General features: G+C 44.7%; 1 protein-coding gene across 5 annotated transcripts; it reads right to left on the reverse strand.

Annotated features, from left to right (window-relative positions):
- Positions 1-488: 488 nt before the first annotated feature.
- On the reverse strand, positions 489-24,375 carry thsd1 (thrombospondin, type I, domain containing 1). 5 transcript variants are annotated; one of them, XM_078222314.1, is made up of 5 exons: positions 24,317-24,375; positions 23,090-23,256; positions 13,941-14,897; positions 8,677-8,835; positions 489-2,796 (listed from the first exon to the last, which is right to left on the reverse strand). In XM_078222314.1, the coding sequence occupies exons 2-5, from the start codon at positions 23,163-23,165 to the stop codon at positions 1,253-1,255; spliced, it is 2,736 nt and encodes a 911-aa protein (XP_078078440.1). In that variant the 5' UTR covers positions 23,166-23,256; positions 24,317-24,375; the 3' UTR covers positions 489-1,252. The 5 variants fall into 5 exon arrangements, with proteins under 5 accessions (XP_078078440.1, XP_078078438.1, XP_078078437.1 ...); XM_078222312.1 differs by having other exon boundaries at positions 23,090-23,273; positions 24,317-24,366; XM_078222311.1 differs by lacking the exon at positions 24,317-24,375 and adding an exon at positions 24,026-24,251 and having other exon boundaries at positions 23,090-23,899.
- Between the last annotated feature and the right edge of the window lie 524 nt (positions 24,376-24,899).

Consider the following 24,899-nt stretch of genomic DNA (forward strand, 5'->3'; position numbering starts at 1 on the left):
TCCTTGGTCCAACTAAACCATTCGTTTGTATCTCTCCATTCCCAGACTGCTCATGTGACTATCCAGATAAGTCTTAAACAATGCCAGCGTGTCTGCCTCCACCACCCTACTTGGCAGCGCATTCCAGGCCCCCACCACTCTCTGTGTAAAAAACGTCCCTCTGATATCTGAGTTAAAGCTCGCCCCTCTCACCTTGAGCCCGTGACCCCTCGTGATCGTCACTACCGACCTGGGAAAAAACTAGTCCAGTGACGATACCACTCTGCCATTGCTTTCTATGACATTATTAAAATGTGCCTTATTAAATAGGTATATTATAGAAAATTTGACTATTTCTCACAGAATATATTGAAGATGTGGATTGTGTCCCTATAAGGATATCCTCTAATATCTCATGTAGGTTGAGATCAGTATTCCTACTTTACACCAAGTGGACTAAGGTTATCAGTCTTTAGATGTGTTGTTTCTTAAGATTCAAAGAACAGAATCCGAACAAAACATGTCTTTAATGTAAAATGTCGCTAAAAATCACAGCTTTAAAAGTATCATATTTATTTGGGAGCTTTGCAGCTTGTAATTCAGTTCTTTAAATGAAAGTCACCATGTAAGAAACTCAACTGCATTGTTAAAAACCTTTGCACCGAGACTTCTGATGTGCAAAGAGGTACAGAAATTCAGCTCACCCCTTGCATATCAGTAAGATTATCTGAATGTGTAAAGTACCACTGCGTTGAGATGGGTCATCGCTATCAGTACAGTGCTCGTACGGTCGAGTACATCCTTCAACTCTTATCAGGAAGGTTTCTTTTCAAATTCTCTGCTCAATTCTCATGGACCTATCTCCAATGTCAATGCAGCAATAAGACCGCGATGCACACAATTCTCCCCCAAATGTCATTCTTTCCATTGCAATGGTGCGTCAAAGAAACAGAGATTGGATTGTAGCCCTGCAGAATTCAAAGTGGGGGAATCCAAGGTCAACAGAAGGGGTGAGCAGAAAAGAAATGCTTCCATTCCCAAGTCTTTTGTTCTATGGAAATCACCTCTTCACTTTTAACGAAATAAATTCACTTTTTGCAGCAGCTGTAATGAGGAATTTTGGCAAGGCCAACGTTTGTTGCCCATCCCTAATTGCCCTTGAACAAAGGGCAGTAAGGAGACAATCACATTGCAGTGGGTCCAGTTGATTTTTACACTTTTGACTTAAAAGAGGATGTTACGCAGATATACGGAATTTCTTTCTTCAGGTTTCTCAGATCACCAGCTTCTCATTACTTAAAGTACTCGTGTCCTCTTCCTCCTCGTGCATGTGCGAACTAAAATGTGCCGGCAAATCAATTATCCGCTGCTCCGAAGCAGTTAACTCGAAACCGGAGTTGTCGTAGTGGAGAAAGTTGGGATCAGACGGGAAGCTTTGGCACCGATCCTGTCTGTACTGTTGACGAGGTAACGGATTGCTCCGTGGGTACCGGCAATTAGAATAGCTCTCAGAGTTGGGATCACTGACTTTAGTAGTCAATTTATGTCGGTGAGTTGGCGTACTTGCCCTTTTTTTGGCTGTGCAGCTTTCCAAGTCATTGAGAATACCATTTGTCACTGGCTGATCACTTGCCGACTCAGCTTTACTAGTCCGACCTCCAGTCTGACCACTTTTCGTCTGATGTTTTGAGGTCTCCGACGTGAATGCACCGCAATTGCGGCCGTGATGTTTTGCCGGGTTGGCGTTATTGAACCTGGACTGAGCTGCCATCTTATCACCAGCGGATCTGTCAGTCACAGCCGCTGTCCTACAAGTGGCTCTGGAGTATGCGAGGGACGGAAGCTTCTGCGTGCAAGTGGACAGACTTCTTTCTCTGTAGAACTTGGTGGTTTTGCACTCGTTGAAGCTGGACGTTCTCCTAAAGTTAGGATTCCTGCCATACCCTCTGTCGTGCATTCCTATCTCAGTTAACCTTTCGCAGTGCCTGAACTTCGCTGGCCTGGTTGGAAGCGTTTTATTACTTCCTTCACATATAGGCGCCATGCTGTTCATTTGTGGCGTTTGGTATGTTAAGAAATGGTCACCAAATAGTTCTGGAAATGGTGCGACTATATAATCCAGCCTATGGTTGACTTTTTCTGCTTCTTGCTGGTAGGAATTTGACCTGTGGTCCAAAAATGGAGATTTAATACGAAATCTGCTCGTGCTACTTTCCGCGTCGGTTTCCTTGTCCAAACAGGGTGTGATGACAGTGCCGGAACTAGCTTGCTCTACCTCTGGAGCCGGTGTTCCTGCTTCATTGACGACTGTATCATCTAGCGGGTGCTGTGTTACATGGTACACCTGAGTGGCTTCCGTTATTCCTTTCTTTTTCATTTCCTTCAACTGTTGGTGTGCCAAACGGTAGCCGAATATCGGAGGAATCACTTTCTGAGCACCTTGCTGCCCTAGGCTTTCCTCAGCGGGCCTCTCCTGATTGGGAATGAAATGCTGACTCCTCCTGTAAGTCAAAGGGATATGCATACCGTCCTCGATGTGCAGCGGGGGGACGTTGTCCGCGAGAAAGTCACATCGACAGTTGGGGTCACAGCAGCTCCTCTCACCTTCATGGGCTTTCCTGGGGTTGTGCTGAGACACCGAGCCCTGCCTCGCTGCAGTGTGGCAGTTCTGTGTCTTGCGTGATAGTTTTGTCCATATAGTGATAGCAATGGTGGCAATGATTATCACCAAACAGAGAGAAATGCCTGTCACCGTCACTATATTGCCTGTGTTATACGCTTCATTATGAACCGTTCCAGGATCTCCAGGTTTCTGCTCTGTAACGTGAAAGAAATTGAATATTTAAGTTAACGAGTACACTTTAGGATCACAGGAGTAGGCCATTCAGCCCCTCAAGCCCATTATACTAGTCAGTTTCGTCATGGCTGGTTTTAACTCCATTTGCTCATCCAGATTCTGTAACCCTTACCTAACGAAACAACTTGCCTTGAAATTTTCGATCAGCCTGGCCTCAAAAGCTTTCATGGGAGAAAGTTCCAGATTTCCTCTGCCCTTCTGTGTGATGAAGTGTATTGCAACAGCAAAACCACATCCCCCCCCAACCCCATCCCCGCCCCTTTATGACCTAGATGTAATCTTAACGTTATGACTTGTTCTCTCACCAGAGGAACGAGTTTCTCTCTATTCATTCTATGAGCTTCTTTAAGCATCTGGGATGACTCGATTAATTATTTAATTAAAAAACTAAATTTTCTTTCACGGACAGTGGGTGTTGCTGGAAAGGCCAACATTTGCTGCCCATCTCTAATTGCCCTTGAACAGAGGGCAGTAAGGAGACAATCACATTGCAGTGGTCCAGGCTCACATGGAAGCCTTCCAGGTAAAGATGGCAGATTTCCCTCACTGAAGGAAGAGAGTGAACCAGATGGATTTTTATGGATGCGGGTTTCGCGGTTACGGTTACTGAGACTAGCTTTCAATTCCAGGTTTTATGGATTGAATTTAAGTTCCACCAGCTGCCATTGGAACACCTGGGCCTCTGGATTACTGGTCCAGTACCAGGTCTAATACATCACCACTGTGTCACCCTCTCCCCCTTAATCTTCATTATTCAGGGAAATGTGGGCCTATTTAATCAATCCCTCGCAGGATTTGTTGTGACTATTGCCATTTTAGTGAAGATATACAAAAGAAATTTTTTTTAAATCAGGCAGTGCAGCGAACTGTGTGAAAGTAAATATATCAGGCCAAATCCTTTAATATGGTTCATTTTTTCCTTCTCCTACACATGACCCCCACACTATTTTTAGTTGGATATTTTTGCGCAATTTTTTCATCTCTTGAGGAATATTAGGGAAATGCTGGAAGGATTGTCAGGCTATTCACCTACCCTGTGAACTCCCTCATGAACACCCCTTCCATGGTTAACAAGTCTGGAGTGGGACTTGAACTTGGAGCTTCTACCAGTGCCAACCATTGAGCCACAAGGCCGCCCTCCACCACATTGGAAACAGAGAAAGGTATTTTAAAGGGAATGTAGAATGTGCAGGTAATTAGATTACAATAGACAGGTCCAGGCTGAAGTAGCATCTGTGGATACTTGCTGGGCTGAAATTTCTTCAGTTGCCTAGTTCTTGTTTTTGTGTGTCTTTCTAATAATGGGGTGGCAGAGTGGCTCAGTGGTTAGCACTGCTCCCTCACAGTGCCAGGTACCTGGGTTCAATGCCCAGCTTGGGTCACTGTCTGTGAGGAGTCTGCATGTTCTCCCCGTCTCTGCGTGGGTTTCCTTGGGTGCTCCGGTTTCCTCCCACAGTCCGAAAGATGTGCTGGTTAGGTGCATTGGCCATGCTAAATTCACTCTCGGTGCACCTGAACAGGTGCTGGAGTGTGGCAACTAGGGGATTTTCACAGTAACTTTCATTGCAGTGTTAATGTAAGCCTACATGTGACACTAACAAATAAACTTTAAAATTAATGTAAATTCCCTACCTAATATAAAATATTTAACTTAGCAAAGCTCTCCACCTCTCTGGTTTTGCTTATTGCATGCGCCTGTGATGCAAGTAATGTCAAAAGCTACATAATTTCCATACTTACTGAGATTGTTCTCAGTAAGGGGGGGGCGGAGATGTGGGGGTTGGGAGGCTGGGTAAGATGCTCTTTCAGTGAGTTGGTGCAGACTCAATGGGCCAAATGGCCTCCTTCCGCACTGTATGGATGCTATAGTTCTATTACGGAGAAAAAGCAGGGGAGTGGGTCTAATTGGATCGTTCTTTCAAAGAGCCAGCACAGGCATGATGGCCTGAGTGGCCTCATTCTATGATTCTATAATTCTACTTGTGTGTTTGTGTAGTTAATTTCTTTTTATAGTTTTCAGCATTCTTTTTCCTTTGAATGTTTACCCCTATCCTCTCCTGAACTTAAATTCAGTGCCATTCATCGGTACATTACCCAGTCGGGGCCCTTTGCCTACATATTACAGCTACTGCATTTGAAAGTCATTCATGATCTGTGATGCAGTGTACTTCCAGATTTATAAATGACATGATAAAAAAACTATATAAGCAGGAATATTACTTCCTAACCAAGAAAGCTCTTTATTTTACCTTCAACGTCAATTTTAAAACCACTCGTTAAATTCTCATTCTTTCCACGGCCAAATAGCTCTCAAAGCAAACTGGAGTAACCTTTGCACTCGTCATTTGAAAATGTAGCCAGTGTACTTTTACATTCCATTATTTCTGTCCCCAATAAAGGTAAAGCCGCCATCATCTCAGATGACCATTGGCTGCTCTCTCCTCAGAGAGGGAGAGCTGATTGGTGGTGATAAAATCTGAGGATCACCACACCTCAGGCAAGGTACAAGGTTGAGAAGGTGGGGCCTTCATGAATAACCTCAACTGGCACAGGAATTGAACCCACGCTGTTGGCATCGCTCTGCATCATGAACCGGCTGTCCAGTCAACTGAGCTAATTGACCACTATGTCCCTAACACCATTTGCTTCCATGAGGAATCCCTATTTCCAATTTCATTCATCCAATATCCCTTTGTTCTATAGCTCTTACTTTAACCTCCTAAAAAAACAAATTATTTATGTCACAAGTAGGCTTACATTAACACTGCAATGAAGTTACTGTGAAATTCCCTAGTTGCCACACTCTGAGTACACTGACGGAGAATTTAGCACGGCCAATGCATGTAACCAGCATGTCTTCCAGACTGTGGGAGGAAACTGGAGCACGTGGAAGAAACCCACACAGACACAAGGAGAACGTGCAGATTCCACACAGACAGTGACCCAGGCCGGGAATCAAACCCGGGTCTGTGGTACTGTAAGATAGCAGTGCTAACCACCTTGCCACCGTGTAATTCTATTAACGTTATCATCCCACATAGCTCGATATCCATGTTTATCACTATTAAGTCCCCGATTACAGTGGTTCATTGAGCAGCATCCTGCTCTTCAGTCACCTCAACCATCATATAGGTACAATGCATGCAACTGAATAAGGAAAATGACACCAGCATCCCATCCATTGACTCTGTCTACACTTAGTGAAAAAGAAGAAAGATGCATACTTAAATTTCATTGAGTGAAAAAGGAGAAGGAGGCATTCATAAATGTCAGGAAATTGAAAACGGATAAGGCTCTTGAGGAATACAAACATAGCAAGAACGAGACTAAACAGGGTCTTAGGAGGGCAAAAAGTGGCCATGAAATGTCCTTGGCAGGTAGAATTAAGGAGAATCCCAAGGCTTTTTATGTGTATATAAGGAGGAAGAGGATAGCTAAGGAAAGGGTAGGTCCACTCAAGGTTAGTGGAGGGAATTTGTGTGTGGAGCCAGATGAGGTGGGTGAGGTCCTTAACGAGTACTTCACATCAGTATTCACAAAGAAGAAGGATGTGGTGGATGGTGAGTGTAGAAAGGAGGATGTTGACATTCTAGGACATGTTGAGATAAAAAAGGAGATATTGAAGGTTTTGAAAAACATTAAGGTGGACAAGCCACCAGGGCCAGATAGGGTCTATCCCAGAATACTGAGAGAGGCAAGGGAAGAAATTGCTGAGGCCTACATCTCTGTATCCTCTTTAGCCACTTTAGGGCGAGGTACCAGAGGATTGGAGAGTAGCTAACATTGTTCCTCTCTTTAAGAAGGGCAGAAGAGACAATCCGGGAAATTAAAGGCCTGTGAACCTTACATCAGTGGTGGGGAAATTATTGGAGAAGATTCTGAGGGACAGGATGCACTCATAGCTGGAAGAGAATAGGCTCATTAGCGATAGGCAGCATGGTTTTGTGAAGGGGAGGTCGTATCTTTGAGGAAGTGACAAGAAAAATTGACCAGGGAAGGGCAGCGGATGTTGTATACATGGACTTTAATAAAGCCTTCGATAAGGTTCCTCATGGCAGGCTGATACAGAAGGTGAAGTCATATGAGATCAAATGTGAGCTGGTAAGATGGATACAAAACTGGCTTGGGCGTAGGAAGCAGAGAGTAGCAGTGGAAGGGTAATTTTCTAACTGGAGGTCTGTGATAAGCCATGTGTTCCACAAGGATCAATGCTGGGGTCTCTGTTGTTTGAGATATACAAAAATGATTTGGAGGAAAATGTAGGTGATCTAATTAGTAAATTTGCAGATGATACAAACATTGGGGGAATAGCAGACAGTGAGGAGGATTGTCAGAGGACACAGCAGGATATAAATCTGCTGGAGACCTGGGCCGAAAGATGGCAGATGGAATTTAACCCAGACAAATGTGAGGTAATGTGATTTGGAAGGTCTACTGCAGAAGGAAAGTATACAGTAAGTGGTAGAGCCCTTAGAAATATTAGCATACAGAGGGATGTAGGCGTGCAGATCCTGAGGTGGCAACTCAGGTGGACAAGGTGGTCAAGAAGGCATATGGCATGCTGGCCTTCATCGGTCGGGGTGTTGAGTATAAGAATTGGAAAATCATGTTACAGCTGTATAAGACTTTGGTTAGGCCGCATTTGGAGTATTGTGTACAATTCTGGTCGCCACACTATTGGAAGGTTGTTGATGCATTGGAAAGGGTGCAGAAGAGATTTACCAGGAAGTTGTCTGGTTTGGAGGATATGGCCCAAGAAGAAAGGTTGAACAAACTTGGATTGTTTTCATTGGAACGTCGGAGGATGAGGGGGAACCTGATAGAGGCTTACAAGATTATGACAGGCTTGGATAGAGTGGATAGTCAGAGTCTTTTTCCCAGGGTCGAAGGGTCAATTACTCGGGGGCATAGGTTGAAAATGAGAGGTGGAAAGTTTAAAAGAGATGTTTAAAAGGCAAGTTTTTCACACAGAGGGTGGTGAATGCCTAGAACGTGCTGCTGGAGGAGGTGGTGGAAGCAGATTCTATAACAACGTTAAAGAGGCATCTGGATAGATACATGAATGGGCAGAGAACTGAGGGATATGGACCATGTAGGGACAACAAACTATTAGATTAGAGAGGTATCTGTGTCGGCACAGACTTGGTGGGCTGAAGAACCTGTTCTTGTTCTGTACAGTTCTTTGTTCCCAGAAGCCAGCACAATCAAGGACCCCACACACCCCAGACAAACTCACTTCCACCTCCTTCCGCTGGAAAGAGATACAAAAGTCTGAGATCACATTCCAACCAAGAACAATGTCTTCCCTGCTGCCATCAGACTTTTGAATGATCTACCTTAAGGTTGATATTTCTCTACACCCTAGTTATGACTGGAATGGGGTGGCACGGTGGCACAGTGGTTAGCACTGCTGCCTCACAGACCTGGGTTTGATTCCCAGCTTGGGTCACTGTCTGTGCGGAGTCTGCACATTCTCCTTGTGTCTGCATGGGTTTCCCCCGGGTGCTCCGGTTTCCTCCCACAGTCCGAAGGACGTGCTGGCTAGGTGCATTGGTCATGGTAAATTCTCACTCAGTGTACCCGAACAGGTGCCGGAATGTGGCGACTAGGGAATTTTCACAGTAACTTCATTGCAGTGTTAATGTAAGCCCACTTGTGACACCAATAAATAAACTTAAACTTGACACTATTCTGCACCTTCTCCTCTACGAAGAGTATGCTTTGTATAGCGTGCAAGAAACAATACTTTTCACTGTATCCCAATACTCGTGACAATAATAAATCAAGTGTTTGACAGCTTTGAATGTTTTCTGAGGTGGAATATTGATGCTTTGACTCACCTGCACAGTCCACAAGTGAACAATGGGAGACTTCTTTCTTTTCCCCTTTACAAGCAGCTGACCCTGAGAAAGAAGCAATGCACTGTCGGTACCTTTCACGCACTCCGTCACCGCAAGTGACACTACACGGACTCCATGACAGCCAAACACTCCCTCTTTCTGCAAACATGAGCAAAGGATTATTTTACTTTCCTGTGTATATGTTAAAATCAATGTGCTTTTGACTATTGACACTGAATGTTTCCTTTGTGTACTCTGTGCCTTTTTGCTTGAGAATATTTGTGTTTGAATGATTATTGTTTGAATAATTATGCTTTGTGGTTACTTTATGTTTTAGTCTTTTCCACAGAATGCACAGTGGTTAGCACTGCTGCCTCACAGTGCCAGGGACCTGGGTTCCATTCCTGGCATGCTTCACTGTCTGTGCGGAATCTGCACGTTCTCCCCATTCCTGTGTGGGTTTCCTCCCACAGTCTGAAAGACATGCTGGTTAGGTGCATTGGCCATTTCTCCCTCAGTGTACCCAAGCACGCACCAGAGTGTGGCAACTAGGGGATTTTTACAGTAACTTCATTGCAGTGTTAATGTAAGCCTACTTTTCATAGATCATAGAAACCCTACAGTACAGAAAGAGGCCATTCGGCCCATCGAGTCTGCACCGACCACAATCCCACCCAGGCCCTACCCCTATGTCCCTACATATTTTACACACTAATCCCTCTAATCTACGCATCCCAGGACTCTAAGGGGCAATTTTAGCATGGCCAGTCAACCTAACCCGCGCATCTTTGGACTGTGGGAGGAAACCGGAGCACTCGGAGGAAACCCACGCAGACACGAGGAGAATGTGCAAACTCCACACAGACAGTGACCCAAGCCGGGAATCGAACCCAGGTCCCTGGAGCTGTGAAGCAGCAGTGCTAACCACTGTGCTACCGTGCCGCCCCAAAAGTACTTTTGACACTAAGAAAATTCAACAAAATCTTTTAAGCAACCCTCTCTCTCCTGATTTCCATAAATTTTAATATATTATCATATAGAAACCATAGAACCATAGAAAATTACAGCTCAGAAACAGGCCTTTTGGCCCTTCTTGTCTGTGCCGAACCATTTTATGCCTAGTCCCACTGACCTGCACTTGGACCATATCCCTCCACACCCCTCTCATCCATGAACCCGTCCAAGTTTTTCTTAAATGTTAAAAGCATTTACCACTTTATCCGGCAGCTCATTCCACACTCCCACTACTCTCTGCGTGAAGAAGCCCCCCCTAATATTCCCTTTAAACTTTTCTCCTTTCACCCTTAACCCATGCCCTCTGGTTTTTTTCTCCCCTAGCCTCAGCGGAAAAAGCCTGCTCGCATTCACTCTATCTATACCCATCAAAATCTTATACACCTCTATCAAATCTCCCCTCAATCTTCTACGCTCCAGGGAATAAAGTCCCAACCTATTCAATCTCTCTCTGTAACTCAGCTTCTCAAGTCCCGGCAACATCCTTGTGAACCTTCTCTGCACTCTTTCAACCTTATTTACATCCTTCCTGTAACTAGGTGACCAAAACTGTACACAATACACAATATACTTACCGGACTTGATGCTGTAGCATCCACCAATGGCATATTCTCCTCCCACTCCACCCCTGTTAGCATGACATCACGCTGGCGTGAATCACTACAGGTTTTTGTGATAACCACACTGGGGGTGTACAGTGAGGTATAGTCCCCAGGTGATGCAGGACACGGATGGGCAGTGCCCTGGCATTGCCCCCTTAAATTCTACTTTGAGATCGGAAAATGAATTATAAGGAGAGGCTGGATAGGTTGAGAAGTTTTTCCCTGAAGGATGAGGGGTGACCTTATTGAGGCTTATAAAATCATGAGGGGCATGGATAAGGTGAATAACCACGGTCTTTTCCCCAGGGTAGGGGAGTCCAAAACTAGAGGGCATAGGTTTGAGGTGCGAGGGGAAAGATTTAAAAGGGGCAACTTTTTCACACAGAGGGTGGTGCGTATATGGAATGAGCTGCCGGAGGAGGTGGTAGAGGTGGGTACAATTACAACACTTAAAATACATTTGGACAGATAATGTGGATGGGAAAAGTTTAGAGAGATATGGGCCAAGCACAGGCAAATGGGACTAGTTCAGTTTAGGAAACCTGGTCAGCATGGATGAGTTGGGCCGAAGGGCCTGTTTCTGTGCTGTATATCTCTATGACTCTATAACCTTTAAAAATGGCGCTCTGTTCTGAGAATTCTATCTTTGTTGGCATGTCAGCTGGCTGTGTAATCCTCATGTGGAGATGCCGGCGTTGGACTGGGGTAAACACAGTAAGAAGTTTAACAACACCAGGTTAAAGTCCAACAGGTTTATTTGGTAGCAAAAGCCACACAAGCTTTCGAGGCTCTGAGCCCCTTCTTCAGGTGAGTGGGAATTCTGTTCACAAACAGAACTTATAAGACACAGACTCAATTTACATGAATAATGGTTGGAATGCGAATACTTACAACTAATCCAGTCTTTAAGAAACAAAACAATGGAAGTGGAGAGAGCATCAAGACAGGCTAAAAAGATGTGTATTGTCTCCAGACAAGACAGCCAGTGAAACTCTGCAGGTCCACGCAACTGTGGGAGTTACAAATAGTGTGACATAAATTCTGATTCTAGGATCGCATGATAAAGACTCAGGAGGAAAAAAGCAGAAATATTTATGTGAAATAGTGTGACATAAACCCAATATCCCGGTTGAGGCCGTCCTTGTGTGTGCGGAACCTGGCTATCAGTTTCTGCTCCGCGACTCTGCGCTGTCGTGTGTCGCGAAGGCCGCCTTGGAGAACGCTTACCCGAATATCAGAGGCCGAATGCCCGTGACCGCTGAAGTGCTCCCCAACAGGAAGAGAACAGTCTTGCCTGGTGATTGTCGAGCGGTGTTCATTCATCCGTTGTCGCAGCGTCTGCATAGTTTCCCCAATGTACCATGCCTCGGGACATCCTTTCTTGCAGCGTATCAGGTAGACAACGTTGGCCGAGTTGCAAGAGTATGTACCGTGTACCTGGTGGATGGTGTTCTCACGTGAGATGATGGCATCTGTGTCGATGATCCGGCACGTCTTGCAGAGGTTGCTGTGGCAGGGTTGTGTGGTGTCTTGGTCACTGTTCTCCTGAAGGCTGGGTAGTTTGCTGCGGACAATGGTCTGTTTGAGGTTGTGCGGTTGTTTGAAGGCAAGAAGTGGGGGTGTGGGGATGTCGCAGCAGACGCTGCGACAACGGATGAATGAACACCGCTCGACAATCACCAGGCAAGACTGTTCTCTTCCTGTTGGGGAGCACTTCAGCGGTCACGGGCATTCGGCCTCTGATATTCGGGTAAGCGTTCTCCAAGGCGGCCTTCGCGACACACGACAGCGCAGAGTCGCGGAGCAGAAACTGATAGCCAGGTTCCGCACACACAAGGACGGCCTCAACCGGGATATTGGGTTTATGTCACACTATTTCACATAAATATTTCTGCTTTTTTCCTCCTGAGTCTTTATCATGCGATCCTAGAATCAGAATTTATGTCACACTATTTGTAACTCCCACAGTTGCGTGGACCTGCAGAGTTTCACTGGCTGTCTTGTCTGGAGACAATACACATCTTTTTAGCCTGTCTTGATGCTCTCTCCACTTCCATTGTTTTGTTTCTTAAAGACTGGATTAGTTGTAAGTATTCGCATTCCAACCATTATTCATGTAAATTGAGTCTGTGTCTTATAAGTTCTGTTTGTGAACAGAATTCCCACTCACCTGAAGAAGGGGCTCAGAGCCTCGAAAGCTTGTGTGGCTTTTGCTACCAAATAAACCTGTTGGACTTTAACCTGGTGTTGTTAAACTTCTTACTGTGTGTAATCCTCGCCAGCACTCTGAAATTGCACAGAGTGCCATTAAATCAGGTGAGAAAAGGCATCTGCAAAGCTGGTGAGTTACACATAGTTTTTCTTGCCTGATCCAACACTGCAATTTTGGGAAAATTGTACCCATAGTTCTTACTGTTGAACTCCTGCTTTGTTGTCTATGAGAATCCTGCCATCCGATTCGCTGTTCAACCCATCAGCTGTCTACCCTGTAACTGAATGATACATGTCCCCCGTCGAAGATGCCAAATTCAAACTGATATCATAGAAATCATAGAAACCCTACAGTGCAGAAGGAGGCCATTCGGCCCATCGAGTCTGCACCGACCACAATCCCACCCAGGCCCTACCCCCATATCCACCCGCTATTCCCTCTAACCTACACATCTCAGGACTCTAAGGGGCAATTTATAGCCTGGCCAATCAACCTAACCTGCACATCTTCGGACTGTGGGAGGAAACCGGAGCACCCGGAGGAAACCCACACAGACACGAGGAGAATGTGCAAACTCCACACAGACAGTGACCCAAGCCGAGAATCGAACCCAGGTCCCTGGAGCTGTGAAGCAGCAGTGCGAATCACTGTGCCACCGTGTCGCCCCAATATGGAACATGGCGAGTCCTCACTTAATAGCCTGCAAATGATTGTGGGCAGGTTTCTATTTCACGGTTAGTTGTGATCATTGTCCCTTCACCATGGACCACACAATACAGGACCACGTAACAAGTGTCCCTATTCTTGGGAGAACAAACTATTTCAAACACCAACTTTAAGTAAAGTACATCAATGTGGTAGTTTAAAAAAAAATTTGTAATACTATATGTACTTCAACATCAGAGCTCTAAAAGTTGAGAGTTTATTTATTAGTGTCACCAGTGGGTTTACATTAACACTGCAATGAAGTTACTGTGAAAATCCCCTAGTCACCACACTCCGGTGCCTGTTTGGGGACACTGAGGGAGAATTTAGCCCGGCCAATGCACCTAACCAGCATGTCTTTCGGACTGTGGGAGGAAATGGGAGCACCCAGAGGAAACCCACGCAGACACGGGGAGAATGTGCAGACTCCAACAGACAGTGACCCAAGCCGGAAATTGAACGCGTGTCCCTGGTGCCATGAGGCAGCAGTGTTAACCACTGTGCCACCGTGCCACCCCAACACCGCTTGGCAGTTCAAGGTACCAAATCAATGTGTTATAGTTATGGATGAAATTGATAAATGAAATACAATATTATTAATTTCATGCATAACAGCAAGTTGACATAAATTTATTTTATGTCAATCACTGCGCAGTATGTTCGCCTATCTTGAGTGATTCAATAAATGAAGAGGGGCGGGGGGATGAGGAAGCACTGGGAATAATACAAACCTGCGTGTTTCTGAAGAATAACACAATTCACAGCCCTGGTGGAAGGGTGGCTGTGATTCAGAATGCTAACATACTCGAAGCAGTAGTTATTTTGCCCAGTGTCAAACACAGAGCAGTTGAATTCGGCTTTGTTATCCCCGGGGCGTAGCCACCTCTCCGCTACAAAAGCATCCCTTGCAAACGAAGCCCCCCTGCGGCTTTTGTACACAGAGATCTTGCCTGGTGCCCGGGCGCAAGGTGATCTCTCCACACCGACCTCTGCAGAGGATTCACACGGAGCCCCTCTCAGGTGATCGACCTGCAGTTTGTACCCAACAATTTGGGTAAACATCAGTGGTCCTTTCGACGAAATCACTGCACCGGTGCTGGGAGACCTCAATGAAATCGTAATGAATGCATCCTGGCTGAAATCAGTGCAATCAAACACCACCCACTGGGAATTAGACAACTCAATCTCTTTATGTATCGTTTTCTCTAACTCTTTGCCCCCCTTGGGGGCTCCGGGTTTACTGAAATCAATCCTGGTGACTTCCAGAAATAAAGTCAACGCATTTACTTTCCATGGGCATAAATGTTCCTGAGTGAATACTTGGACCTGGAAGTTGCTCTGGGAGTCAGATACCCTGGCCACATCAGTGTGAAACACTGGCCACTTGACCTGCAACAAGTTGCTTGTCCACTGGGCGGTGCCATTGCTTGCAAAATCTGTCGCTCTGAACTCAAAGTTGCCAGCATAGCTGAAATGAAAGCACTCAAACTCCACTGAGCCCTGGGATCGGTTACCAGGGATCACCTTTGCGGCGATGGTTTGGTTTGTCCCAACGTCGACCAGCGATACTGTTAAGTTTTGCAGGCCTGCGGTGCCCAGTCCTCTGTAGTCAACATGAACTGTCTGGTTGCTCATAGCCACGTGCCAAGGTTGCCTTGAAAGTCGATATTTGACCTCGGCAAACACAGCTGCAATAAAAGAGAGGGTTTAAGATTTATTTGACAAAAGAAATTTGCGTTTGTGTGCCAATTATACAGCAGCTAGTTAAGACAACCCACCAATGATCTTACTTTCTCAGGACGCTAAGAAAATTTGGCATGTCAGCTACGACTCTCACCGATTTTTGCAGATGCACCATAGAAAGCATCATTTCCGGATGTATCACAGCTTGGTATGGCTTCTGCTCTGACCAAGATCGCAAGAATCTGCAAAGGGTTGTGAACATGGCCCAGTCTATCATGCAAGCCAGTCTCCCATCCATTGACTCTGTCTACACTTCCCGCTGCTTCAGAAAAGCAGCCAGCATAATCACGGACCCCACACATCCCAAACATTCTCTCTTCCACCTTCTTCCATCAGGAAGGTGAAGTCTGAGAACACGTATGAACCGGCTCAAGAACAGCTTCTTCCCTGCTGCCATCAGGCTTTTGAATGAACCTACCTTATATCAAACTGATCTTTCTCTACACCCTATAGTGTCTGCAACACTATGTTCTGCACCCTCTCCTTTCCTTCTCCCCTATGTACTCTATGAATGGTATGCTTTGTCTGTATAGTGCGCAAGAAACAATACTTTTCACTGTATCCCAATACATGTGACAATATTAAAATAAAATCAGCTTGGCAAGTGAAGTGGTTTTGGATGTACATTGGTCAGATGGGCAGAATTGCTATCACCTAAGGGATGGCACCTTAAGGCATTGTGCTCTTATTAAGGCAATGAACATTCACATGGGAAATTTTATGAAAGTTCGGCATGACATTAGCAACTCGTTCGGGGCTGTAGTAAAGCAAGAGAGGTCTAGCTCTGAAGCTCTGAAGAAGAGTCAAACGTTAACTCTGTTTCACTCTCTCTCCATAGGTGCTGCCAGACCTGCTGAGTTTATCCAGCATTTTCAGCTTTTATTTCCTGCATCCACAGCTTTTGTTATGAAAGGGAGGTCAGAAACAGGCTTGTGGCTGTGAAGGATGGAGGATGAAGGTTGAAGCCATCAAGGGTAATCCGTTTTCTAAACACATTTACAAATGGATTTTCAATTACAACCAGAGGGTAAAATGTCACCATTTGAACTCTATCCCTTAACAAAAATGGAAAGCTTTATTGAGCAATATCCAACATTGTGATTTATTATAAAACCAAATTACTGCGGATGCTGGAATCTGAAACAAAAGCAGAAAATGCTGGAAAATCTCAGCAGGTCTGACAGCACCTGTGGGGAGAGAATAGAGCCAAAGTTTTGAATCTGGATCACCCTTCGTCAGCTCTGATGAAGGCTCATCCAGACTCAAAACGTTGGCTCTATTCTCTCTCCACAGATGCTGTCAGACCTGCTGAGATGTTCCAGCATTTTCTGATTGTGACTTATTACACGGTCTCTTAACTGTGACTTCAACTACAAGATTGCGAAATGCTTTGAAAGACTCATCTATATACTTTCCCACTGTATAAAGTGGTAAGATATTTGCACAGTCCGTAGCATATAAAAATGAACACACTAATAGAATGGAATAAATGACAGATTAACAATGTAACACCTAATTGCAACCATGGAACATGCTCAGTGGGAATCAGTTCCATTACTGAGTACAAAAACAAAATACTACGGGATGTTGGAAAGCTGGGAATTAAAAATGCTGGAAATACTCAGCAGGTCAGGCAGCGTCATGTGGAGAGGAACAAGAGTTCACGTATCAGGTCGATGACCTTTCATCAGAACTCTTCTTATGATTGACCTGAAATCTTAACTCTGTTTCTCTCCACAGATGCTGCCTGACCTTCTGGGTATTCCCTTAGATAAGGTGACCAAAACTGTTCATCTCCACATCATGACTTCTGGATATTTCCAGCATTTAAAAATATTCCATCACTGAGTAATTCATCAGAGGCAGTTTTGTATTCAGATTTGATTCAAATTTAGTAATTTCAGACATTGTAACAACCACATATAAGACATCCAAAGATACTTTGAAAAAGATTAGTGGGGAATAAATTTGGGGTAGGCTGAGAGAGGTCCGTGAAGTCAGGTTTGGGAAGGTAGGTTTTGAGGAGAGTCTAAACTAGGATAGAGTGAAGGAGGGGGTTGGGGAAGAAGTTCCAAAGAGAAAGATCCCTACAGTGCAGAAGGAGGCCATTCGGCCCATCAAGCCTGCACCAACCACAATCCCACCCAGGCCTTATCCCCATAACCCCACTTATTTACCCTGCTAACTCCCTAACACTGAAGGGCAATTTAGCATGACTAATCAACGTAACCAGCACATCATTGGAGTGTGGGAGGAAACTGCAGCACCCGGAGGAAACCCATGCAGACACGAGGAGAATGTGCAAAATCCACACAGTCAGTGACCCAAGGCCAGAATTGAACCTGGATTCCGAGTGCTAACCACTGTGCCACCGTGTCTCTAGTGACAGGGCAAAGGAAAGGAGAGATACACAAGAGACTGCTGTTGGGGGAACAATAGGAGCAGGAAGAGAATTACTATTGGAGGAGGTAAAGAAGCATAAAGTCATGAAGGGGTTTGAAAATGAAATAAAGGAACTTAAATGAATGAACTGGTGGTTGATAAGGCAGCGTAGTCAATGAGAATGGGGTGGTGGGTCAGAGGAAACTCAATGCAGGAAAAGAGAAAATGACACTATATTTTGGACAAGGTGGAGTTTGTGGAAATGGACAAATGTAGAGGACTGGAGTCATTAAATCTTAAAAAAGTACCAAACAGTGTTCTAGCACTGACACACTCAAATACATTATCATGTTCAGTTATCTTAACAGGCTAGATAATAGAAACGGAAAATACAATTTTCACACCTGGAATACTGTGAACAGTTTTGGTCACCTTATCTAAGGAAAGATATATCGGCAACGGCATCCAGAGAAGGTTCACTCGGTCGATCCCGGGTATGGACATAGAACATAGAACAGTACAGCACAGAACAGGCCCTTCAGCCCACGATGTTGTGCCGAGCTTTATCTGAAACCAAGATCAAGCTATCCCACTCCCTATCATCCTGGTGTGCTCCATGTGCGTATCCAATAACCGCTTAAATGTTCCTAAAGTGTCTGACTCCACTATCACTGCAGGCAGTCCATTCCACACCCCAACCACTCTCTGCGTAAAGAACCTACCTCTGATATCCTTCCTGTATCTCCCACCACGAACCCTATAGTTATGCCCCCTTGTAATAGCTCCATCCACCCGAGGAAATAGTTTTTGAACGTTCACTCTATCTATCCCCTTCATCATTTTATAAACCTCTATTAAGTCTCCCCTCAGCCTCCTCCGCTCCAGAGAGAACAGCCCCAGCTCCCGCAACCTTTCCTCATAAGACCTACCCTCCAAACCAGGCAGCATCCTGGTAAATCTCCTCTGCACTCTTTCCAGTGCTTCCACATCCTTCCTATAGTGAGGTGACCAGAACTGCACACAATACTCCAAATGTGGTCTCACCAAGGTCCTGTACAGTTGCAGCATAACCCCACGGCTCTTAAACTCCAACCCCTTGTTAATAAAAGCTAACACACTATAGGCCTTCTTCACAGCTCTATCCACTTGAGTGGCAACCTTTAGAGATCTGTGGATATGAACCCCAAGATCTCTCTGTTCCTCCACAGTCTTCAGAACCCTACCTTTGACCCTGTAATCCACCTTTAAAGTAGTCCTACCAAAATGAATCACCTCACATTTATCAGGGTTAAACTCCATTTGCCATTTTTCAGCCCAGCTTTGTATCCTATCTATGTCTCTTTGCAGCCTACAACAGCCCTCCACCTCATCCACTACTCCACCAATCTTGGTGTCATCAGCAAATTTACTGATCCACCCTTCAGCCCCCTCCTCTAAGTCAGTAATAAAATATGGAAGGATTTTCTTATGAGGAGAGGTTGATTAGATTGGGCCTGTACTCTTTGGAATTTAGAAGAATGAGAGGCGACCTTATTGAGGCATATAGGATTCTCAGGGAGCTTTACAGGATAAACGCTGAGACATTGTTTCCCCTTATGGGAGAGTCTAAGACCAGAGGGCATAATCTCAGAGTAAGGGTCACCTAGTTAAGACAGAGATGAGGAGGAATTTCTTCTCTCCGAGGGTAGTGAATCCTTGGATTTCTTTACCGCAGAGAACTGTAGAGGCTGGGTCGTTATGTATGTTCAAGGCTGAGATAGACAGACTTTTAGTCAGTCAAGGAATCAAGGGTTATGGGGACAAGGCGGGAAAGTGGAGTTGAGGATTATATCAGATCAGGCATGATCTGATTGAATGGTGGAGAAGACTTGATGGGCCGAATAGCCTACTTCTGCTCCTATGTCTTATGCTTTAACAATTCCACTGAGCTGGGTTTTCAGCTGGTATAAATATTGTGAAAGGAAAATCTGCCATTTTTCAAGCAGTTGTTTAATAAAAATATTTCACTCACTTTAAAATGTTCTGAATAATAATTTTAATGTGTTAAATATTCTTAAATGATTATGTGCATATATCGATACCAATGTGACTAACTCAATATTTCTTTACACTAAACCACATATAATAATGTATTAATGTACAAATGGTTAAGGAGAGTGTAGAATGATGCATGACTAATTCTGTATTACTTCTTTTCCTGAGACCCTTCAAACACTTCAAAACTGTCTCGAGGGGTCTAAAGTATCCGTTAAGATGGATGAATTAAGGTTCTGCTTTCCACATTTTAAAATTACAGATGCACCATAGAAAGCATTCTGTCTGGTTGTATCACAGCTTGGTATGGCTCCTGTTCTGCCCAAGACCACAAGAAACTACAAAAGGTCGTGAATGTAGCCCAATCCATCACGCAAACCAGCCTTCCATCCATTGACTCTGCCTTGGCAAAACAGCCAGCATAATTAAGGACCCCACGCATCCCGGAAATTCTCTCTTCCATCTTCTTCCATCAGGAAAAAGATACAAAAGTCTGAGGTCACGTACCAACCGACTCAAGAACAGCTTCTTCCCTGCTGCCATCGGACTTGTGAATGGACCTACCTCAGACTAAGTTGATTTTTCTCTACGCCCTAGCTATGACTGTAACACTACATGCTGCACTCTCTCATTTCCTCCTCTATGAACGGTATGCTTTATCTGTATAGTGTGCAAGAAACAATATTTTTCACTGCATAACTAATACATGTCACAATAATAAATCAAATCAAATCAAAGATAAGTGTAATGTTATATAAAGTAACTTCATATAATAAAATATCACCACATTGTCAATTCATTTTGTAATTGGATTTGATCATAATTCCCAATATTAAAACATAATGTAATTAATTAACATAAGTATCGATTTTAACATTAGTTTAACATAATATCCATTAGCAGGGAAGCTCTTGTGTGGGTGTAGCAGAGAGCTACAAAGAGGCTAACGTGGTCACATCTGAAGCAATGAGAATCTGATTTCTCCAAAATGCATCTTTTTATTTTTTTAAAAATAAGAAATTTAGAACTTCAAAACCTTACTCTGAATGTGACTTTACTATCAACTGTGTAATTATCGGAATGACATAGTGATGTACTTCGAACAGAATATCATTGCATCATTGAGAAAACCCATGCGATCATTCTTCTGTTTTATGAGATATTTCTAGACAATTCCCACCCAATGACCAAGAGTTCTGAAAAGTGCCCCTTTTCCTATTAAAAAGCCCTTAAATATTTCTGTTCAACCACCCTGGAACAACTTGTTTCATTACTTATTGAAATATTTAAAAACTGATGTTTTAATTCTTAATTTTTTAAAAATTAAAACGAACAGAGCTTTAATTAATGTGTGGCATCCAGCAGTATTTAAGAAATATGTTTCTGTTGACCTTAAATTGGAGTTGCGATATGACTGTAGTTACTTTCATAGAAATCATAGAAACCCTACCCTGATGGACCATCCAGCACATCAAGTCCGCACCGACAACAATCCCACCCGGGCCCTATCCCCATAGCCCCACCTATTTACCCCGTTAATCCCTCTAACCTACGCATTCTGGGACACCGAGGGGCAATTTAGCATTGCCAATGCACCTAACCTACACATCTTTGGACTCCACAGAGACAGTAACTCAAACCAGGAATCAAACCCAAGTCCCTGGAGCTGTGAGGCAACAGTGCTAACCACTGTGCCACCATGTCACCTGAATTTGCATTCATTTGCTCTTGAAGACAAAGTATCTCTCTGCGAGATTAGCCTATAGCATAACACATTTAGCTGCATCTAAATTGAGAAGCAGGAGTTGATGAGAATATATAAGACTTTCTTCATTTGCACTGTATTTTGTACTTTGCAAACATTGTCCATGGTGAAGCAAACATATAACCATTGCTGCCTAGTTGTAATTCACACAACAGATACAATATAAAAGAAAACATGACTTACATTTATATAACATCTTTCATGACCTTCACATGCTCTACCACTAATGAGGTACCCGGGAATGGTAGTGATTGTAAAAGTGTAGGAAATACAGAAGCCAACTTGTGCACAGCCGGATCCCACAAGCCCCGATGTGACAATGACCAAGTTATTTTTTTTGCGTGATGTTAATCGAGGGAAGAGTGCTGTGGGATCGTTTACTGAGAGGGAAGTAACATCCCATCCAAACGCCCATGCTGCCAAACAGTGCAGCACCCCCCTCCTCCCCCTCCACCCACCCAATGCTATCACTGTCTCCAGGTGTCATGGTACGAAAAGGAAAGGGGCATTGGTGACCATGGACTTCTGCTTGGCAGCGATTTTAGCCAGACAGCTTTGATCAGGAAACTCTGCCACCTGATGTGGCCGCATTATGAATGTACCAACAAGTCCTGGCCAGGGATTCCCATGCTACCACAGCACTACAAGACCTCCAGTCAATAAGTTATTGTACTCAGGACTCCAAATCACAACCTTTACAAAGAAACAATGGGAGGTGGACTTCACTGACAAGGCCGCATGCAGTCAATAGTGGCTTGCCCATTGCTGTGGGTCTGGAGTCACACATAAGGATGGCAGATTTCCTTCATTAGTTTTACCACAATCAATGATTTGGTCAAAAGCAAAATACTGCCGATGCTGGAATCTGAAACAAAAACAGAAAATGCTGGGAAATCTCAACAGGTCTGACAGCATCTGTGGGGAAAGAATAGAACCAACGTTTGGGGTCTGGGTGACCCTTTGTCAGAGCTGATATTGGTCAACCAGCCTTATTAACTGAATTCAAACTCCACTAGCTACTGTGGTGGGATTGGGATTGGAACACCAATGGTTTAGGACTGAGTCCCTGAATTATCAGTGCATTGGCATTACCACCACGCCATGCAGGGCATTGAGAATGAAAGTTGCTATTTCCATTAGGTAACATTCGAGCCTTGCTCCAATATGCCGCTTTGCTTCAAATTCTTTATATATATGCAGAAAAGATTTACTAGGATGCTACCTGGACTTGATGGTTTGGATTATAAGAAGAGGCTGGATAGACTGGGGCTTTTTTCTCTGGAGTGTAGGAAGCTTCGGGGTGATCTTATAGAGGTCTATAAAATAATGAGGGGCATAGATCAGCTAGATAGTCAATATCTTTTCCCAAAGGTAGGGGAGTTTAAAACTAGAGGGCATAGGTTTAAGGTGAGAGGGGAGAGATACAAGAGGGTCCAGAGGGGCAATTTTTTCACACAGAGGGTGGTGAGTGTCTGGAACAAGCTGCCAGAGGTAGTAGTAGAGGCGGGTACAATTTTGGCTTTTAAAAACCATTTAGACAATTACATGGGTACTGGCCCAACTACTTAGGGGTAAGAGGGGATGGGAGATCAAACAGAACCCAACTGGGCATTAGAGAGAGAAAGATCCGGATAGAGACAGAGAGAGAGAGACCCAGACAGACAGAGATCCAGAGAGAGACAGAGAGATCCAGACAGTGATAGGGAGAGAGACCCAGAGAGAGAGAGAGACCAGAGCTGTCAGATACAGACAGAGATCCGGATAGAGACAGGGTTTGAGGGATATGGGCCAAACACAGGCAATTGGGATTAGTTTCGTGGTTAAAAAAAAGGTGGCAAGGACAAGTTGGGCTCAAGGCCCGTTTCCATGCTGTGAACTTCTATTGTTGAACATACTGGGGCTGTTCAGCCAACTGAATGTTGATGTGTCCCTGGAGCGGATTCTTGTTGAACTCACCATAAACTGAGAGGACCAGCAGCAGCAGCAACAGGTGCGTAAACGCCGGCAGACTTGGAGCCAGAGGGTGTTCCATCCCCAATTCCCAACTGTGGTGGAGACTCGCCTTCTCGCTCCCTCATGTCCTGTCTCATATTCAAAACCTCATGCTGATTGTCATGGAATCGCTGCACACAAACAAACCCTAGGCAAAAAGGTTAAACACCCCGTTACAACACAACTCCCAATAAATACAGCTGAATAAAAGCGAATAAGTTACAAACATCGATGTAAGTTGCTTCGAAGTTGCTGCCCACTTCTCATGAAATAATAAAACTAGTAAATAAAAGCAGGAAGATGGTGCCAATCATGCCGTCTATCAAATACATTCTAGAAGATGCCAGGCGCTATTTATCATTCTATTTATCTCAACATTCAAAACTAATGTTGTCATTTCGACCGTATTTGGTACCGACAGTCCGGGTCTCTCTCTCTCTCTGTCAGTCCGCCTCTGTCTCTGGATCTCTCTGTGTGTCTATCTGTCCAGGTCCCTCTCTCTCTCTCTCTTGTCAGTCCGCCTCTGTCTCTGACCCGCTCCCTTGTTCTCTCACTGCATCTGGCAGCTCTGATCTCTCTCTCTCTGTCTGGCTCTCTCTGTCTGTGGGTCTTTCTCCCAGTCTCTATCTCTCTGCATCTGACAGTTCTGGTCTCTCTCTACCAGTGTCTCTCTCCCAGTGTCTGTCCGGATCTGTCTGTATCTGACAAGCTCTGGTCTCTCTCTCTCTCTCTGGGTCTCTCTCCCTGTCACCATCTGGATCTCTCTGTCTCTCTCTGGATCTCTCTCTCTCTTTCTGAATGTCTGTTTGTCTGGATCTCTCAGTCTCTATACGGATCTCTCTGTCTGTATCTGACAAGCTCTGGTCTCTCTCTCTCTCTCTGGGTCTCTCTCCCTGTCACCATCTGGATCTCTCTCTCTCTCTCTGGATGTCTGTTTGTCTGGATCTCTCAGTCTCTATACGGATCTCTCTGTCTGTATCTGACAGCTCTGGTCTCTCTCTCTCTCTGGGTCTCTCTCCCTGTCACCATCTGGATCTCTCTCTCTCTCTCTGGATGTCTGTTTGTCTGGATCTCTCAGTCTCTATACGGATCTCTCTGTCTGTATCTGACAGCTCTGGTCTCTCTCTGTCTGGGTCTCTCTCTCTCTCTAACGCCCAGTCGGGTTCTGTTTGATCTCCCATCCCCTCTTACCCCTGAGTAGCCGGGCCAGTGCAGCTTGCTAGTTTTTCAGTTCCTCAGCATGGGGAAAGTTTTTTTTTGTTTAAAGCGGGGCTATACTGGTGGGCGGTGCCTGGCGAACTCTTCCGCTCTCTACTGAATGATATGAGGGAGTGGGCTGACAATGTTGGAGCATTCACACAGCAAAGACCAACACAGCAAGTCCAGATTTCAAACTCCCTGAAACTCACTCGGATAAAAATAAGAAGAAGGGAACAAAAGAAGGAAAAATCAAATATAGACACAGAAAAAGGTTGGAACTGAGCTCCCAGCAAATTCAGGTTGAGATGGGGAATTCCTGGGTGCTGGGAACTGAAAGAACAGCCAAGGGCGGGGAGGTCAAAGTGGGAGTTCTCAGGAGGTTGTAGGGCTGGAGGAGGTTACAGAGCTGGAGAAGAGGGAAGGCATGAGGGAGGCAAGCAAGGAGATGGATTAAGGGGTTTGCCCTGTCCACTTTGCACATTGGCTCTGTAACTCTGAGAAAGGAATAGCATTTTATCAATAAGTTGTTTGGAGGTTACAGGGGAGTGTTTTTGGCTGCAGCCAGTCTGAGGTA

This window comes from Mustelus asterias, chromosome 10 (genome assembly GCF_964213995.1).
Source record: "Mustelus asterias chromosome 10, sMusAst1.hap1.1, whole genome shotgun sequence".
Taxonomy (NCBI): domain Eukaryota; kingdom Metazoa; phylum Chordata; class Chondrichthyes; order Carcharhiniformes; family Triakidae; genus Mustelus; species Mustelus asterias.

Bases quoted from the DNA above. Each gene is read 5' to 3' on its own strand.
- thsd1 (XM_078222314.1), bottom strand. From the start codon at position 23,165: ATGGAACACCCTCTGGCTCCAAGTCTGCCGGCGTTTACGCACCTGTTG. The intron at 14,898-23,089 runs GTGAGTTCAACA...CTTTTATTGCAG, and splicing joins GCTGGTCCTCTCAGTTTATG to CTGTGTTTGCCGAGGTCAAA. The intron at 8,836-13,940 runs GTTTGTATTATT...TCATGTTTGCAG, and splicing joins TATTCTTCAGAAACACGCAG to AAAGAGGGAGTGTTTGGCTG.